This window comes from Ursus maritimus, unplaced genomic scaffold (genome assembly GCF_017311325.1).
Source record: "Ursus maritimus isolate PB19 unplaced genomic scaffold, ASM1731132v1 scaffold_2, whole genome shotgun sequence".
NCBI lineage: Eukaryota > Metazoa > Chordata > Mammalia > Carnivora > Ursidae > Ursus > Ursus maritimus.
In genome coordinates this window covers 70,957,702-70,977,675 of record NW_024424452.1, presented here as the reverse complement: position 1 = coordinate 70,977,675, position 19,974 = coordinate 70,957,702, and the positions used below count along the sequence as shown (strand labels likewise).

Here is a 19,974-nt window from a genome sequence, read left to right as displayed (position 1 = left end):
AGCCAGAACAATTCCCGCTATTTATCTGCTGGGAAGGAAGGGCAGGGATCGTGACACAGTTGTGTTCCATGGGCCAACTGGAGTGTGTCACCCCTGCTTCCAGGGAAGGAGCCCGTTACAGTCAGAGGACAGGCTCCCGACGTGAAGAAGGGGCAAGCGTGGCCGCCCCACCAGCACACACGGCAAGCAGCCTGCCTGCATCCTCCTGTTGTTCTGCAAATCACTGCCTCAGCCACGGGCACCCCTGAAGATACCAGCCCACATGCTGCACCCTAAGTCTCCCACTCGCGACAGCTGTGACTGCATACGTTTACTTGTGTGAGGGCTGCCTCACGCGGCCTCTGCTACGAGACTGGGATTGCTGTACTCATTGCTGTATTTCAACGTCTGCCTTGCGGCAGCCACACAACAATTTACTCAACCAAGGAACAAATGAGGCAAATCTATCAGTTCTCCTGTAAGAACGAGCTCCCTGCACAGAGCACTAACCTATTTGTCACTGGTATAAAACAGTATTCCTCAAACTGAAGTCACTCGGACGCTGTGCATTTTACCACCCAACACACTTTCCGAAAAATCTGATGGGATGAAAATAAGATTGCTACCTTTTCATTTTGCCACCTACGTATGATCACCATTTTAGAAAGGCTATTTTAACACTAAAAAGTATAAGAATGTGGGGCTCCTGGCTCCCTCAGTCAGTGGAGCATGGGACTTCTGATCTCAGGGTCATGAGTTCGAGCCCCACGTTGGGTGAAGACATTACATAAAAATAAAAAAAAAGATCTAAAAAAAGAGAAGTATAAGAACATGAGTCTGGATGGAAATTTTGAGTAAATTTAGCTCTGTGAAAAACAACACAATCTTTAGTTTTCTTATTTACTGCTTACTGCTTTTGAGAACCACTGGCTTAAAAGGAAAGAAAAGTAACTAAAACATAAGCTGCTTTTCAAAAAAATGGTGTTTACAGGGGTGCCTGGGTGGCTCAGTCGGGTAAGCATCTGACTTCAGCTCAGGTCATGATCTCAGGGTCCCGGGATAGAGCCCCACATGGGGCTCCCTGCCCGGCGGGGAGTCTGCTTCTCCCTTTCTCCCTGCTGCTCCCCCTGCTTATGTGCTCTCTCAAATAAAGATCTTTTAAAAAAACTTTTTTTAAAAAGGCTGTTTACACCCATGTTACCTCACTTCCCACCCAACCCTGCCATCTAAATAACTGGCTGCGTGAAAACAAACAGCATCTCACAAACAGCAGCACGACGGCGAGAAATGCAGCGAAGTCGATCCTCCGGAGAATATGCCAAGTCTGGTTCAAGTTGACCAAAGAGGAACAACAAAGACACATGGAACAAAAGCTATGCAAGCAAAGGCGTGTGGGCAAACCTCACCCCAGCAATGGCGTGTGCCAGCAACGTCTTCCCGCAGCCCGGTGGCCCGTGAAGGAGGACTCCGCGCGGCGGGGTGGCGCCCAGGTGCTGGTATACCTCGGGGTGACGCATGTGGATGAGCATCTTGCAGACTTCCTGGAGGGAATGGACAGGAAGGATGTCTTTCTCGGCCCAAGAGGAGAATGGAAGGAAACAGCCTCCTCTTTCAGCAAGTTTGAAGCCAAGGCTGAAGCCCAGCTCTGGTGCCTAACGGGCGACTCTGGCTGGAACCTCTCCACGCCCTCTCTTCCCCAGCTGTCATACCATCTACCTCAAAGCCTCGCAGACATGACGCGTGGTAAGTGGAACAGAGCAGACACTAAGTAAACATTAACCATCACTGCTACTTCTGCTACAGCAGTATCACTCATGAAGCACGCATCTTCCGCACACCATAATCCCCGTGGTAGAAAAGTGGAAGGTACTATGCTGCCTTTACCCCTCAGCATCCTGAAGGTCCAAGTCAGGTTTGCCCTTCTCCCCTCCCCAGGCTCCTCTCCACACCCAGCTCCTACCAGAAACAAAGAGGCAGACTTTGTTTGAATAACTGATCGGCAGTAAGCCCACCCAAGTAAAATTCTGCACTCAAACTGACCTTCAACGTCGTATCATTGCCTCCAACATCTTCAAACTTCACCTTGGAGACCCGTAACTCTAGCCCCTTGGCTTTAGCTGGTACATAAAAGAGAAGAAAAGATGAGTGACTCAGTAGTAACTCAGAGTTCTACTGAATAATATCTAAGTAAACTGAGGTCCATGGGACACTGAAGGCTTTTCTCATAGACATCGCAGCACACAGCAGGTCCAAGCATGAGGGCTGGGACTGAGGACACCTCTCCTGAAGCCTGCTCACTTCCCCTCTCCCCTACCCCCATCCTGGGGACTCGCAGCTGGCCACCCCATCCTGCAAAGCCCACGCGCCATCCTGCCCCCCCGCCCCCCCGGAAGCCCACTTGCCACCCTGTTCCCCGGGACTCGCAGCTCACCTTTCCGCTGCAGGACAGCTTCTATTTCTCCATCTGCTTCCTGAAGGTCTTTCTTCCTTTTGCTTCCTTTGCTCTTCAGCCTACCTTTCCTTTTTTCATTACTCTCCAGAAGAGAAGCATCTTTGGGATCCTGGAAAGAAAAGAAATTTCAATATGCCTCGCTTGAAATCACAGTACCTGTGATGTCTTCTTCAAGATGGGCATGACTGAATAGAATGCAATCCCGGCCGGGCACTGGCACCTATGCCCGACCTCTGTGCTCAGGCATGGTCCCTGCTGGGGATCGGCCTTTTCCAAAGGGAAAGCTGAGTTTCTATCCTGTACATAAAACCTTCCTTTCCAGACTCTTCTACTTAGAATTAATCTCTTCCTCACATTCCTAGAACACTGAATTTGCAAGTGCATGATAGCCTGCCACAATCTGCCTTGTACGTGACCACTTCTGTGTCTCTCACAGAACTGTGAGCTTCTGGGGTTGAAACACTGACGTTCACCTTGTACTTCTCACCGAGGCTTTTACCAGTGGGTCTTCATGTGATGTCTGATGAGTCACTAAATTAAACAGGACTATGGAGCTGCTTTAAAAGCCATAAAAAAAGTATGATTCAACACAAGAGTCGAGCTATTTCCTTAACCTTGCAATAACCATCTCTAAAAACAGATGATTAATGTAGAGATTTGGAAAAGGTCCATTAATAATTCAAAAGGAGAAAGGTTTTGCCAAGTCAAAAGTCTTGGTTCTTGGAAACCACTTACATTGCGTTGTCCAAGAGAAACACAATGCCACATAATTTTAAATATGTTCTAGGAGCCACCACATTTAAAAAAGGAAAAAAGCAACAAGTGAAATTAATTTAGCATTTAATCAAATATATTCAAAATGTTATCATTTCAACATATAATCAATATAAAAAATTGAGGTCTTATGTTGTTTTTTATAGCAAGTCTTCAAAGACCAATGTGTACTTTATGACCATAGCACATCTCAACTCAGACACTAAATATTTTTAAGATTTTATTTATTTATTTGATAGAAGACAGACAGCGAGCACAAGCAAGCGGAGCGGCAGGCAGAGGGAAAGGGAGAAGCAGATTCCCCGCTGAGCAGGGAGCCCGATGTGGGGCTCGATCCCAAGACCCCAGGATTATGACCTTAGCCGAAGGCAGATGTTTAACAACTGAGCCATCCAGGCGCCCCTCAGACACTAAATTGTAATGGGAAATAATCTGTATCTAGGTTTCATAAAATTTACAGCTGAAAGAGTAGATTTACATACCCAAGTTGTTCCAAAGAGACTTAGAAGTTTTATAATAACCGAATTGACCATTATTTTATAAATTTCAGTTAAAAATTCAGTCCCTCATTTACACTAACCACATTCTGAGTGCTCAAGAGCCACACGTGGCTAGCACTTAGCACGCTGGACAGTGAGCCCCAGGGGCATCCTCAGGGACTAGTGTGGGACAGATTACTGTGAATCCCCTCTCCTTCTGTCAGGAGTTAAAAACAGTTAAGGTTGGTGCCCAGTGTGTTCACTCTGTGATAATTCACCCAGCTTTACTTTTATGTATGGTATAGTTCAACTTAGAAAGGTTAAAAAAAAAGTGTCTACTTATTCTCTGCGTTTTCGTGGTGTACCCATTTGTGCAGGCTCCCTCAAGGCATTACCCTAAGCTCAAAATGAGCGAGCCACAGGCTGGTTTAGCACTAACTTCCCTTTCTCCGACAACGACCAACCTTCCGTAACACACGCCCAAAGTACCTATTCTTGAACTCGCACCAGTAAATGCACCTTGGAGGACTCCTCAGGCACTAATTCAACAAACAACTAAATGTCAGGTGTATTTTGTTTTTTATTCTTTTTATTCTTTTTTGAAGATTTTATTTATTTATTTTAGAGAGACCAAGAGAGAATGAGAGAGAGAGTGAGAGAGAGAAAGCACACACACACATGCACGAGTGGGGGCAGAGGGAAAGAGAGAATCTCAAGCAGGCTCCAAGCCCAGTGCAGAGCCCTATGTTGGGCTCGATCCCAGAACCCTGAGATCATGACCTTAGCCAAAGCCAAGATTCAGACACTCAACCGAATGAGCCACCCAGGTGCCCTGTTAGCTCCATTTTAGCCTGGAGACACTATTAAACAAACCAAAGGTCCTGCTCCCCTGAAGCTGACGTTCTAGTGGAGAAAGTCAAAGAAAAAACTCAATGAAACAATTACACAGTAAGTTCTAAGTGGCCCTAAGTGCCTGATGAAAAGGAGATGAGCAGGGTCAGGAAAAAGTATCCAACAACGTGGTATTTTACACGTCGAGGAAGGATGCTGCCAAGATCACAGGGAAACAAGATGTGAGTCACTGGAATCTGGGGACAGTTCCAGACAGAAGCACAAGGGCACATGCCCCAGGTGAGTGTGTGTGGCGCATTTTAGAAAAAAGGCAAGCCCACGGCAGCCAAGGAGATGACTGAAGGACCAGCAGAGCAGCGGCGCGCACACACAGGCTTTCCTGGCCACTGTAAGGCCTTCGATTCCAGACTGAATGAAGCCATTTTTAATACATGAATGAGAACAATCTGACTTGCAAAAACAACATCTGTGGGGCCCCTGGGTGGCTCAGTCAGTGAAGCATCTGCCTCCAGCTCAGGTCATGATGTCAGGGTCCTGGGATCGAGTCCCACATCGGGCTCCCTGCTCAGCGGGGATTCTACTTCTTCCTCTCACACTCTCTCAAATAAATAAATAAAATCTTAAGAAACAAAACAAAACGACATCTGTGTGTGGAGAATAAACTGGGGGGAGGTTATTTTAGTAGTTAAGGCTTGGACCTGGACAGAAATGGTGGCAGTAACAGGATGTAACCACGTTTTCCGTGTGCTTCCAAATTCCCACACCCTTCATGAAACACAAGAATCTGCTGATGTTACATTCAGTGAAAAGATGATAAAGCGCTCTGACTACTTAGGGCTAAAATTCCACTACAGAAATACCTCTATCTCAGATGCTGGCTTCTTATGAGTACTCTTCTCGTCTGTCACGTCTGTCTTTACACCAGCTCTGTCGATAAACCAGCCTCCCTCAGAACCGCTGGCCGGGGCCTTCAATGGGATGGAGCCTGCGTCAGAAGGTGTCCATGGGGTCGAGCCAGTGGTTTCTCTGGGCTCCATCTCAGGAGTACTTGAAATGGAATCAGGATGTCCTTTCCGATATAAGGAGAGCAGGGAGCTGTTCATGTGATTTGCTGCCTGGCAGAAACACGATGTTAGCATGAATTACTGGAAGGTACTTGTGGAAGGCTAGTTACCCATATATTCCATTTCCCACAGCTCCTCTTATAGCATTTCAGCCAGAAAACACCGAGGTCCACAATAAGACGCTTCACAAACACACATTTACTGTTCATAAATAGTGTCCCCCCCTTAACCTCAAGATAATGCACCAATTCATAAACGGAACTTAAATAAAACCAAGTAAGTAAGCTCGCTTTTAAAAAATACAACAGAATCATGTACGAAAATGAGCTGGTTGTCGAGGACAGTCACTACTATCCTATCAATTCAATACTCAATCAGATATAACTCATTATCATCCTGACTTTGTTAATAAATTAAAAAACTGAATTACCATTGGGGAAAAAATAGAGTAAGTTACAAATTATCTAGCATACTATTTCTACATTTCCCTTTAATCAAAGCCTACTTCTTGGTAACGCCAGCCTTTTGGCAGAAAATGTATCCTTTTCTCAATTTTTACTCTTAATTCCCCTTTCTCTTCCCATGTGCCCTTATTTCTGGCCACTCTCTTCCCCCTTTTTCCCTACAAAATAGACTATAGACACAAATACTGAAAGGATGGTCTTCCAGAGAATTCTTCCATGCCATACACAGCAAGTATTCAATTATTTATTGATGGAGATGTTCGACGTCTCTGATTCTATTCCATACTGATTTTTTTGAAAGGAGGGTTCATAATGATTAAACAAAACAAAACAAAGTGGGTCCATTAAATGTCTGGCTTACCTGCGGATCTGGGTAATCTTCCATATTCGAATCGTCATCTGAATAGCTTTCAGTAAACCTCAGTAAGAAAAGGAAAAGAAACATTTTAAAGGCTTTTCTCCCACATCCTATAACTGACTACCCCAAACAAAAAATATCCTAAGGTGAACTATTGTGGTGGTTAAGGGTCCAGGCTTTCGAGTTAAGAGAAATCTGGATTCAAACTACGACGCTGCTGGTTACTAGCTTCTACTTAAACTCTGAGAAGATCAGCTTCCCTATCTATAAAGAGGGAGAATAAATAATGTCCACCTCAATGGGTTATTAGAGGATTCAACAGAAGCTCGCCAAGTCCTTAGAGTACATAATACATGCTTAATACATTGTGGTTGTCTTAATCCTAGCAATAAAGAAAAGTGAAATGCAAATTCCTATCAGACCCAAGGGTCTCATTAGGACTATCAGACACCAAAAAAAGGAAATATTCCAGCGAGCCATAATTACGGAACTGCGTAACAAATTCACAAATTCCACATGACCCAGCCATGTGACCAGGTGGAATTTTCCCAAGTCTGTCCATGAGAAATGAAGGTACAAGAGGTTTTCTATCATACAGTGAGGAACAGGCATAAATCCTAATAACTACAAACTGAGAATGCAATGTCAGTTCATCATAACCCAGAGCTGATATTTAATAGCTTCAAGTAATAACAGGACCCTGCTACTATTTAATATCTTAAATATCTTTACCTAAAGATTTATTTCATCTAAAGATTAAAATATCTCTAGAAAATAATTAAGAAAAGGACTCTTCCTAAGTAAAAAGGTTTACATGAATGCTATGACCCACCTTTATAATTAAGACATGAATTCTTTTGTTATTCATTAAATTCTAATAATGTAAGTTTGGACATTTCTAATCAATGTAAAGAAGGTAGATTATTCAACTATTTGGGAAAAAAAAACACATCTTGCCCTAGGAGTCACACCCTACAAAGTTAATTACAAATGGATTAAAGAGTTAAACGTAGGGGCGCCTGGGTGGCACAGCGGTTAAGCGTCTGCCTTCGGCTCAGGGCGTGATCCCGGCATTATGGGATCGAGTCCCACATCAGGCTGTTAAGCTGTGAGCCTGCTTCTTCCTCTCCCACTCCCCCTGCTGTGTTCCTCTCTTGCTGGCTGTCTCTATCTCTGTCGAATAAATAAATAAAATCTTAAAAAAAAAGAGTGAAATGTAATGCTATAAATAAACAAGGAAAAAGTACGGGTAATTATCCCATATACTCCTGTGATAGAGGTCTTTCTAAGCACATCAGCATCAACCATAAAGGAAAAGACTGACAGATCTGACTAGGTAAAGATGCAGGACTTCTCCAATCAAGACACTTTAAACAAAAATAAAAGACAAATGGCAAAATGGAGCAATCTGTAAAACATATAAAAGGAGGTGCTATTTTATACAAATGGATCTGACAACTATTATAGAAAATTCAAATACCTCTCAAATGAAAGACAAAACCCATAAGCAAGAAACTAACAGAGGAAACATGAAACAGTCAAAAATCTAACCTCACTAGTTCTCCAAAAACTACAAATAAAAATATATCAATTTTGGGGGCGCCTGCGTGGCTCAGTCATTAAGCATCTGCCTTTGGCTCAGGTCATGATCCCAGGGTCCTGGGATTGAGTTCCGCATTGGGCTCCCTGCTTGGCGAGGAGCATGCTTCTCCCTCTGCCTCTCACCCTGCTTGTGCTCTCTCTCTTTCTCTCTCTCTGGCAAAAAAATAAATAAAATCTTTTTTAAAAAATCAATTTTTGCCCATGAAACTGGCAAAGATTAAAGAATAGTACCACTAGGACCACAAGGGTGCAAAGAAATGCACAATTTATACAAAGCTGATGGGAGTATGAACCCAGGCAACTTTGTTTGGAAGACAACTCCAGATGTGCCAGAAATCTCAAAAATATATCTTTAAGCCCAGAAACACCACTTCGGGAATTAAACATTAAAAAACCAAAGAAATGTATACAAACACACATGTGCTAAAGGATTATTTACTACACATACGATAGTGCAAAACTGGAAACAACCAAATGTCCACGAATACAGAACTAGTTAAGAAAATGATGGTAAATCCAAATGAAAAGGCAGCAAAGTGAAAAGGAGCTACCAACACAGACCCTATAGACATAAAAGAAAAATGAGAGGATATCTTGAAAACTTCATGCCAACAAATTCCACACCTTAGCTGAAATGGACACGTTCCTTTAAAAGTACAATCTACCAGGGGTGCCTGTGTGGCTCCATCGGTTAAGCGTCTGCCTTCAGCTCGGGTCATGATCACAGGGAGCCTGCTTCTCCCTCTCCCTTTGCCTCTCCCCTCTGCTCATGCTCACTCTCTCTCTCTCAAATAAATAAAATCTTAAAACACACACACACACACACACACACACCAATTTACCAACACTGATAAAAGAAGAAAAAGAAAATAGGAAAAGTCCTAGATCTAGCAAACTTAGTTACCTAAATCCTTTCCAAAAAGAAGCCTCTAGGCCAAGATGAATTCTAGCTGAATTCTAACAAATTATTTAAGAAAGAACATTAACATTACACTAACTTTTTCGTCAAACACAGACAAAACAACATTTTCCAACTAATTATTATGAAGCCAGTATAACCCTAATATCAAAATCTGATGAAGACGTTGCAAAAAAGAAAAAAATTCAGACCAATATGAATACAGACATAACCATGTACAGAAAAAGATTAACAAACAGGACTTAACAATATCTAAGAAGGATAATACATCAGGACCAAGTAGGGTGTATCCCAGGATGCAAGACTGGCTTAACGCTCAAAAAATCAACGTAATTCACCAAACTAACAGAACGAAGGGAGAAAAATATCATGAAATCTTTCATTAAGTGCATAAAAAGCATTCATGATAAAAACCCTCAATATTATTTCTTAAATGGCAAAATTAGTTGGTACCTTTTTACGTATCTGGCATTGTATTAGGGCAGAGAAAAACAAAGATAACGAGACAGGTCTGTTGCAGATACACATGTAACAATCTCAACACCACAAGACAAGCATTATAACAAGTATCTGTAACCAGGAGTTAAGGAAACACGCAGAAAGGCGTCTAAGAAGGCCCAACAAAGGCACTGCCATGGCCGTTTGAGGGCTGGGTGGGAGTTCATGGTGGGGAAATGAACACTCCAGCTACAAAAAGCCACTCATACAAAGGCACAAGGATGTGTCCTCTGTAGGCAACTGTGAGCATTCAGCAGGCCTGAAGCAAAGGTCTAGAGACGTTAGGTAAGTATTACATGCGGCCTTGGTGGCAATGAAGAACCACTGAAAATTTTACAAATAGGAATGTAATGTGATTGGGTCCATGCTTAAGAAAAATGCCCCCTTTTCTGTAATCCTTACTCATTATCCTCTTCGCCTTGTCTTGCTCTTTTTGCCAGATGTTCATCTTCTAATTCTGTTAGATCCTTAAGTTCTTTCTCACTAGTAATTATGTTAAATACTGAAACAAAAAGAAAAATGTCATGAGCTAAAACAATTTTTTAACTTCATTAATAATTCAGCTCTAACGCTAAAAGACTCACCTTTTTCTACCTGAATCCTAAAAGCATTCCTTTTTCTTCGACCATAGTCTACACTGAAAAACATAACAAGAATCTCAGTACAGTGGTCTCCACCAACATTCTCCCATTAAACTCAGTCTAAATTGATCACATTAATTTGCACAAGTATGTAAGTATTTCACTGTATTCAGCCTGACCATAAGCTTATTTTCAAGCAACTTCTGCGTTTACATTTTCACTATGGTAAATTTTTCTTTTTTTCTTTTTTTTTTTTTTTTAAAGATTTTACTTATTTATTTGAGAGTGAAAGAGGGAGCTCACGAACAGGAGGGAGGGGCAGAGGGAGAGGGACAAGCAGACTCCCTGCTGAGCAAGGAGCCTAATATGGGGCTTGATCCCAGGACACTGAGATCACAACCTGAGCTGAAGGCAGACCTTTAAGTGACTGAGCCACCCAGGAACCCCATAAATTTTTCTTGATTAGAGATGGGGTTACAGCATCAGAAACACTGGCAGCTTGTACTGGAAGAGACAGGAAGGATGAAGCAAAGGAATGCTGCTGGAGTTCTGGGATTCTACAGAATGGGCCATCAGCTGTGGACACAAATGACCCTTCAAAGACAGGGATAAATGACTCTAAAGGAAGCTCAGAGGTTGGAGGGCTGCGACCACCAGCTTGGGCCCAGGGAGCCCAGGTCCAGGGAGCACACTGTCTCCTCCTCAGATCCAAAGGACAGGGTGGCCATCCTAGTGGGCTCACAGGCCAGAGCACTGAAGCAAATTAATCCAATATGATTGGTGCTTTTAAAGAGTAAGAGGAATGCCTAGCTGGCGCAGCTGGTAGAGCACAAGACTCTTGATTTCAGGGTTGTGAGTTTGAGCCCCACGTTGGGTATAGAGATTACTTAAAATCTTAAAAAAATAAGAATAAGAGATTAGGATACAGACAGACGCACAGAGGAAAGACCATGTGAGGACACGTAGAAGACAGCCACCCGCAAGCCAAGGAAAAACCTTAGGAAAAACCAACCCCGCCAACGCCTTGATCAATCACTGACTTCCTGCCTCCACAACTGCGAGGCCTCAAACTTCTGTTGTTTAAGATCCCCTGCCTCTGATACTTTTTTATGGCAGTCCTAGCAAACTAGTATACTAACAAGAAGAAAACAGAGACTCTGAAATACACAAAGTAGTGATAATTCATGGAGTGAGGTATCAGGAAAGGTGGGGCTAGAGACACAAGAGAAAAACTGAATCTTTAGGGGGAAGCCTGGAGACATTTCAAGGTAGCCAGGAAGCTCGGGGAGATCATGCTTGATGGTTTTAATTCTTCAATGAGACAGGAAAAGAGGCAATACTCCTTTTTTTTTTTTTTTTTTTTAAGATTTTATTTATTTATTTGACAGAGAGAGACAGCAAGAGAGGGAACACAAGCAGGGGGAGTGGGAGAGGGAGAAGCAGGCTTCCCACAGAGCAGGGAACCTGATGTGGGGCTCGATCCCAGGACCCAGGGATTACAACCAGAGCTGAAGGCAGATGCCTAACAACTGAGCCACCCAGGCACCCCAAGAGGCAATACTCCTGACCAGACTGTAAGGTACTGAAGGAGAAGCAGCAGCCATTCCCCTTAGTAACAAGAACAGCATCTTGCATAAATTGATAAATCTCTGTATAACAAAATTGAATTCTAAACTTATGGACTGGTGAACGAATGCCAGCAGCAATTAATATCAATTAGAAATTCGGGCAGGGGGGCGCCTGGGTGGCACAGCGGTTAAGCGTCTGCCTTCGGCTCAGGGCGTGATCCTGGTGTTGTGGGATCGAGCCCCGCATCAGGCTCCTCTGCTATGAGCCTGCTTCTTCCTCTCCCACTCCCCCTGCTTGTGTTCCCTCTCTCGCTGGCTGTCTCTATCTTTGTCAAATAAATAAATAAAATCTTTAAAAAAAAAAAAAAAGTAATTCGGGCAGGATGGAAACTGAAAATAAAGACAAGAATCTGGAGACTATAGCTTTTTACCTGTACATTCTTTGTAAATCAGATGCTAAGACTCCAATGTCCACGTATTTGCCACATCTGTTACTGGTGAGGTACTAAAACAGAAAATATGACAAACGTTCAACACTCAGTATTTCAAACTCAGTGATTTTAATCGGAGATTGAGCTATTCAAACATGTTATGCTTTAATGTACACTCTTCATTATTAAGCATATCAGAAACATAAGAAAAAATCACTACATAATTATCAAGCCTGGAATTAGAGAATTTAATTAACATTATTAATCACTATGACAGCACAGTAACAACAACTAGAATAGCTATAAGGAGGTAGTAAGTGAGGGCTTATTATATCCTAAATTCCCAAATACCCCAGAACAAAGCACTAAGCTCACAAGGGCATCAAGGGCTATTTAAATCTGAGGGAGCATCATAATATTTGCCAGCTGTCCAACACTGCAGGAACTTCTAGCCTGAGACAATTCATGGTCTCAATATTAAATCACCTTTGGATGATGTCAGATCTTTGCAAAACCGGGTTTTCAGCAGTTGCTGTAAGTAAATCCCTTGCAAAAATTAATGTGGGGGGCACCTGGGTAGCACAGTTGTTAAGCGTCTGCCTTCGGCTCAGGGCGTGATCCCGGCGTTATGGGATCGAGCCCCACATCAGGCTCCTCCACTGGGAGCCTGCTTCTTCCTCTCCCACTCCCCCTGCTTGTGTTCCCTCTCTCGCTGGCTGTCTCTGCCAGATAAATAAATAAAATCTTAAAAAAAAAAAAATCAATGTGGAACAGGAAATGAGAGTGTCAGGGTCAATCTGACAAACCCCACTGGTTAAGTGTGACTGTTTAAAAATGGAACACAACTATATTAATTTTCCTTCTATTTTTATATACCATTTTTTCAAAAAGCTACTAAGTTATTTGGATTAAACAGTCAGGAAGCAGCTTGAACCTAACTACTTAATAAACCGAGTAGGTATTACTTGGCCTAGAGGCACCGTGAAAAACTCCCAAGAAACTGAGGGCTCCATGCACCTGTTGCAGGGCCTTTGACACGTTCTTCTAGCAGCACTCACAGTCCCATGAGGGAGGTTAGTTTCCCCCATTTTATAGATGGGAAAGTCTCAAAGAAACTTTAAAAGATATTTACTTGGCAGCATGTAAATTACAGGGCCAGATTTCAAACCCAGAATGTCTACCAACTTCCATGTTTCAATGCTTGCTGGTCATCCAGTCAAGGTATGCCTGACTTCAGACAGCAGTTTCTTCTCAAGAATCCTTAACAGGATAATGGTCTCAGCATAAATGCCTCCAGTGACAAGAGACCAGGTATCCAAAGCAGACTCTTCTAGTGAGTCTTCCCCTTCTCTGGATTCCTAGAGCACGCTGTCATTTACTACAGTTAATTCTGACTTAGACATATTTGTGTGCATCTCATATCCACTACAAGTCAAACAGTTTCTTGATGGCAGCAGAAATACAACCACTTTAATCGGCTACATTTGGGGGTGGTCTGTTATGCAGCAATAAATAACTGATATGCTTGTTAAAAGGAGACAAATGTACTACTTGTGGGAAAAAGCCTAAAATATACCACTAAGTGAAAAAAAGCAGAATAGATGAGCCTGTTCGTGTGAATATATACACACATATATATAGACATAAGTGCGTACATGCGTACAAAATTTTAAGATAAAATAGAAACTCGCCACGGGTACCCCTACAGAAATGAAGATGAAGGAATTCTTTTTCTTTTATGTCCCTCTGTCCCTTCTATTTTAAACCATAAGAACCTACTGTTTTCATAATGAGCCAAAGCAAAAGCAATAGAGAAAAACATAATGTGAAATGGTGAAGAGCTGAGAACGGCCACTGGATTCTGCCATGAGGAGCGAAGGGCCTGTGCTTGGCATGTCTGAGGTCAGTGTGGTGAGGACGGTGAAAGCAAGGCGGACAGCAGAAGGAAACAGGAGAGACGCCCGGGTAGCTCAGTCGGTTAAGTGTCTGCCTTCGGCTCAGGTCATGATCCCAGGGTCCTGGGATGGAGTCCCGTATCGGGCTCCCCACTCAGTGGGGAGTCTGCTTCTGTCTCCCTCTCTGCCCCTTTCCCTGCTCATTCTCTCTCTCACTTTCAAATAAATAAATAAATAAAATATTAAAGAAAAAAAAAGAAGGAAACAGAATAAAAACGTAGACGGGGCCAGACTATGTCAGACTCTGTAGGATGGTTTTTCTCTAGATACTCTGGGAGTCCTCTGAAGGGGTTTTCTGAGCAGGGCCCTGCCAAGCTCCGTTTAAAAGGACCTCTCTGGCTGCCCTGCGAAGAACAGACCTTAGGTAGAACTAAAAGCAGAGATCAAAGTGGTTTGGGCTACGATGATTGGAGGCACAGTCGGGAAGGAGGGGCTGGGTTTAGAATATATTTCGATGGTAAAGCCAGATAAATTCCTGACTAATTGGTTACAGAAAGAGAAACAAAGGGGTAGTAATGGTTGTTACGGTTTTTGACCCTGATAACTGATGGATGGTAGTGTCATTTACTGAAATAGAGAACATTGGGAAAGGATGTGTTTGGAGGAGAATATCAAAATATTCAGTATGGGTATGTTGTGGGAGATACTCATCAGACATTCAAGAGGAAATGTCGAGTAGGCAGCTGGATATTCAAGATAAAATCCACACTGGACAGATGAGTCTTGGAATATATAGATAGTATTTAACATGAATATACAGGGACACCTGGGTGGCTCAGTTGGTTATGGGTGGCTCAGTTGGTTAAGAGTCTGCCTTCGGCTCAGGTCATGATCCCAGGGTCCTGGAACAGAGCCCCACAGCCTTAGGATCCCTGTTCAGAGGGGTGTCTGCTTGTCCCTCTCCCTCTGCCCTGCCAACTCGTGCTCTCTCTCTCTCTCAAATGAATAAAATCTTTAAAAAAATTAAAAAGTGACTATATTTTCATTGAATTTATGTTTATATATTCATATTTATATTGAATTTTCTATTTATAGTAATTTTAGTGAATGTATAGATACAGATAGTATTTAAAGGTTTTAGACCGAACAAGATCACCTAGTAACCAGGTAAGAGGAGTATGAGGATAGAGAAACCGCACAGGAGCTCTGGGCACTCCCAACACTTACTTAGTGAGTTTGGTAGGAAGAGACCCATCCAAAAAGGAGACTACAGCACTGACAAAGTAAAAGAAAAAGAGAAAATATAGCTCCCAGAGTGCAGAATCAAGAGAAATCTCTCCGTCCTCCTAAGACTGCTTGCAGACTGTGCCACTGCAAGACATTTACACACATCGCTTTCTACAGATGAGTACAGAAATGAAAAACCCGGAGGCAAAGAGCCTGTTACACTGTCACATCCAGGCCAAGCACCCGCCCCTTCCCCGGCTCCTCCCGGGCTGCACCTGCCCCCGTCCCGGCTCCTCCGGGGCTGCACCTGCCCGGACCCAGCTTCTCCGGGGCTGCACCCGCCCCTTCCCCTTCTCCTCAGGGGCTACACCTGCCCGGACCCCGGCTCCCGGCAGCCCCGCCGCGGCAGAAGGGCGACCCGCGCACCGCCCAGGACACGGGCCTCGGCTGGCGGCTGGTCCTGGCTGGCCTGGGAGTCCCCGAGAAAGCGTCGCACCCAATATCCACCTGCACGACTCGCTGCTTCAGCCTGTTGTCCACGAACCTCGCGGGTCTGGGCTTCATCGCGCGCCTCAGGGGCTGCGGGCTTCACGGGGACTGGGGTCCTCGCAGGGCTGCCCGCGGCGATCGCCGGGCCAGTAGCCCCGCCTGCGCCCGCCCGCCGTCCGCGCCGTCTCCCCCGGCGCTGTCCCACCGCGAGTGAGGAAAACGCCCCCCGAGAACAACGGCACCTGCCAACATCAGTGACTTTCTGGGAGTCTTATTTTGCAGGCTTGTCTAGCGGGCCCTGGAGGACAAGGACCCCTTTTGAACACGCTCAACTTTATTGTTCCCCGCTGTGCGGACACGTGTGCGCCCGGCGGCTGCAGGGTTCCTGGGTCGGATTCCAGCCCCACCCTGCTCGATGCACCGTTAGTCTTGGCCCCAATCGTAACGGACCCCAAACCGAGAGACGCCTGGGACGATGAAGTCGGGGTAAAAACCCGGCGCCACCTAGCTGGGGAGGGAGGCCCTACCTGGGCGTCAGGCCTGGCTGGCAGGTGTGCGCAGGGGACTCCCGCGTCTGTAGCGTTTTGGAAACCTGGCCATCTTGCGCGATTTTCCGCCGCCGGTTTGTCCGGCATGTCCAGTGCAGCACTACAGCTAGACCTAGAAGCTGCCCAGAATTTTGGTAAACGTCAGTATTTGCTCATGAGATTTTATTACGCACTTAAGAAGACACAAAGAGACAGTTAACAACACAACCACAGAGCTAGGGGCTGTGTTTCTGTGTGCTAGCTTGGTTCACCGTGTTTTCAAGATTCCCATTTGAGGTCTTATTTGGCTTATGACAACAGTGTTTATTAAGGTTGAGGGGGAGGAGGTGGAATTAGAAGCTGTGAGATGTTAACCCAGAACTGGCTTCTTAGGATGATGCAGGAGCAGAAGGCTAGCCGAGGGCAAAGCACCAGCTGACACCCTGTAAACTACACACACACACACACACACACCCCGCGCACGCACACACACACTCCTGGTTGGGATGTGTGTGACATTCCTCCAGGAAACTCCCAACTGTCTTCTGGTTAATGCCTTGCTAGAGGGAAAAACAGCCTTAACTTGACAACAGCCAGGCCTCCTCCGGTGTCCTGTGAGTCTTTAACATATGAAAATACTTTGAAACCTCCCTTTTTCTTACTTAACCTCCCGCAACTCCCAAGTATGTAATCAGTCACCCCTCACAACCCCAGTGCAGCAGCTCTTTCTGCCCATGGATCCTGTCCGTTTTTGCACCAAAGATGTCTCAAGAAATCTTTCTTGGTTGTTGGCTCCGGAACTCAGCCCGCTGAAGCCCACCCATAATCCAAAACCACATCAAGGATACCACAGGCTTGTTTTCCTCTCAGAGTTCACATCACATCACTGCCCTTTTCAATGGTTCTTATCTGTACCCTGAATATAGATTCTCACTCTGATTCTCAAAACTTTGGTTAACTTGGCTCCAGCTTCATCTCCTACTTCTTCACTGCCTTTACTCGGTCAGTCCTGAAGGGCTGCTGTGTCATGGACACTGGTCCAGCCAGAAGAAACAAGATTTCTGCTTCTAGGAGATGTCCAGTTCTACCAGAAGGTAATACTTATACACAGCGCTTTGCTTTCACTGACATTTCCTCTTGTCTGCAATGCCCTTCCTGGCCATTCTGTGACTTCTCTAGAATCCTAGCTAACCATCTCCCTTTTGGCCTTTCCCAATATTTACCTTTGTCAAAATCTTCAGCCATTAAATGAATATTCAACAAAAATTTGTTGAGTGCTTACCTGTTTCAGTCCCTGCCCTGTCCTGAGTCTTGTAGGAAAGAGCAAAAGAATTATAATTGTATCTTTTTATAACATCTTTTTTTATTAGATTAAGTATTTATGTACTTGATTATATTAAACTTTAGCAAAGATTTCCTACAGTAATTAGCACAAATAGAGTCAATGCCTAATAACTGTTTAAATGTATTTTAGTTGTGAGCATGTGAAATGTACCGCATAGAATAAAAAGGGGCTGACAGGCCCAACAGCATCACAACATACACGAAGCAACATACTTTGTTAGTCTGTAATTTAGGGTTGGCTTCATGGATGTGTGACCTGTGCCTTCGCAAAAGCCTTAGTGCTTAGAAGATCCCCACACTTGGTTTAATGGTCTGCTGTTGCCACCTTGACATTTTTTCCCCCAAGTTTAGGCTAATGGGGATCATCAGTGTCTTTGCCCTGAGATCATCAAAAGTCATATGTCTAATCCAAGAATCTCTAGTGGCAAATGAGAGCGTGGTAAGAGGGCCAGAAAAGGGACCTCACTTATGAACCCTAAGGAAAAGAAAGTATACAGCACCCATACAAACCAGTCCTTGCTTCTCCCTATAGTTTATCTGTATTATGGGTTACAAATGTATTTTTTAAAAATATTTTGCTTGGGGCACCTGGGTGGCTCAGTTGGGCGACTGCCTTCAACTCAGGTAATGATCCCAGAGTGCCAGCATCGAGTCCCATGTCCCGCTCCCTGCTCAGTGGCGAGCCTGCTTCTCCCTCTGACCCTCCCCCCTCTCATGCTCTCTCTCTCAAATAAATAAAATCTTTAAAAAATTTAAAAAATAAAAATATTTCTCTTAATGTAATAGTATGCACAAGTGTTTCACCATGAAAAGCATTGAACATTTTAAATATGTGATATGAAATGCACTTCACCAGTTATTTTTATTGACCATATTCTTGCCAACTCTAATTTTATTAAGAAATTTAACACCCTGGGGCTCCTGGACGGCTCAGTCCATTAAGTGGTTAAGCGTCTGCCTTTGGCTCAGGTCATGATCTCAGGGTCCTGGGATGGAGCCCTGCATCCGGCTCTCTGGGCAGAGGGAGGCTCTCCTTCAGTGGGAGGCTCTCCTTCAGTGGGAGGCTGCTTCTCCCTCTGCCTCTGCCTCTCCCCTTGCACATTCTCAGTCTCTCTCTGTGTCAAATAAAATCTTTAAAAAAAATTTTAAAAATTAAAAAAAAAGAAATTTAACACCTTGACGCTGTAGAATTTTAAACTTGTTCTTTAAAAAAAATTTATATGGCTGTCAAAGAAAGGTATTCGTTTTAATAAATATAGTATTCTTCATTGTTCTGAATCAAAGGATTTTTTTCTTTTTTTTCTTTTCTTTCCACATAGTGTTTCCAACTCAAAATTCTTAATACTTTTTGAAGAAGTGGCCCCTTATTTTAATTTGCACTGGGCAAAATTTGCAAATTATATCACCCATACAGACCTGAAGTACTTTCCAGAACGCCAGCTTCTTAAAGGCAAGCAGTATGTTTTTCACCTCTTTTGATACGAGGTATCAATAATGGTATGCTTGCCCGGTGATGGGTAGTAAGGAGGGCACGTATTGCATGCAGCACTGGGTGTTATACGCAATGAATGATGGAACACTACATCAAAAACTCATGATGTACTGTATGGTGACTAACATAACATAATAAAAAATAAAAAATAAAAAAATAAATGGAAAAAGATAATGGTATGCTTGAACATTTTCTGCTGGATTTTTTCTAGTAATTACTGCCCTGACGACAAATTTCCAACAATTCCACTGTTCGGATTGTACCGTGCCATACATCCAAACCAAAAAGATGACTTGAGAGTAACCTGAGTGCGTATGTACGTCAAGAACTGCCTGCTGTTAAGGAAATGTCTGCTGGTCAATAATGGTATAACCCCACCTAGCGGTAGTGGTACATTTCACCTTCTGCTCTTCACACCTCCTTCCCAGACTTTTTTCTGGGAGGTGCTTTATAATTTGGGTGATCTAGTTCTGACTCAGAATAGTCCTGATTTTTACCTCTTAATGCAGCATAGTTATTAGTAGTGTAGTAGTTTGTGGAAATAAATGAAAATCACCCAAATGAGAACAGGCAAAGACTATTCAGAGCTCACCATAGCAAAGGTGGCCACCATCATCACTTGCGTTCTGGAGAGGCTCGAAGGCAGGCAGAGGAGTCGCCAAGCTCTGTTCCAGGGGCGGCTTCCGGAGGGCCCTGGCTGGAGGCTGTTGGCCTGGGGAAGCTGCAGGACGGCTAGGACTAGAAGCAGGGTGTCCTATGTAACTAGCCAGGGGCATGGCTTTGGCTTTCTCTGGCTGGTCCTCAAATTGGAAGTGGGGACAAAAACCAGGGAAGCTGTCAGTTATTAATGGAGTCCTGGCCATCTGGGGCCAGTTGTTACAGGATTTATTGTTTGGCCTCCTGGATTGTTTGCTGGAGTAGCAGTCTGACGTTCTATGAACCTGACAACTTGTAGATAGCAGGCTGGCTTCCTGGGACC

At 44.0% G+C, this 19,974-nt stretch overlaps 1 protein-coding gene across 3 annotated transcripts in view; it reads right to left on the bottom strand.

The window, feature by feature from the left end:
- The window catches only part of NVL (nuclear VCP like), an 89,909-nt gene extending 74,146 nt beyond the window's left edge, over nucleotides 1-15,763 (bottom strand). Inside the window, exons 1-9 of one of the 3 annotated variants that reach the window (XM_040636140.1) lie at nucleotides 15,651-15,763; nucleotides 12,022-12,095; nucleotides 10,026-10,078; nucleotides 9,844-9,943; nucleotides 6,426-6,483; nucleotides 5,397-5,651; nucleotides 2,411-2,540; nucleotides 2,020-2,096; nucleotides 1,386-1,520 (exon numbers count right to left, since the gene is read on the bottom strand). In XM_040636140.1, coding sequence (XP_040492074.1) covers nucleotides 1,386-1,520; nucleotides 2,020-2,096; nucleotides 2,411-2,540; nucleotides 5,397-5,651; nucleotides 6,426-6,483; nucleotides 9,844-9,943; nucleotides 10,026-10,078; nucleotides 12,022-12,095; nucleotides 15,651-15,707 — 939 coding nt within the window. In that variant the 5' untranslated portion in view covers nucleotides 15,708-15,763. Of the gene's footprint in view, nucleotides 1-1,385; nucleotides 1,521-2,019; nucleotides 2,097-2,410; nucleotides 2,541-5,396; nucleotides 5,652-6,425; nucleotides 6,484-9,843; nucleotides 9,944-10,025; nucleotides 10,079-12,021; nucleotides 12,096-15,650 lie in introns of those variants that run through there. The other 2 variants (XM_008695364.2, XM_040636141.1) reach the window with 2 other exon arrangements.
- Nucleotides 15,764-19,974: the final 4,211 nt, after the last annotated feature.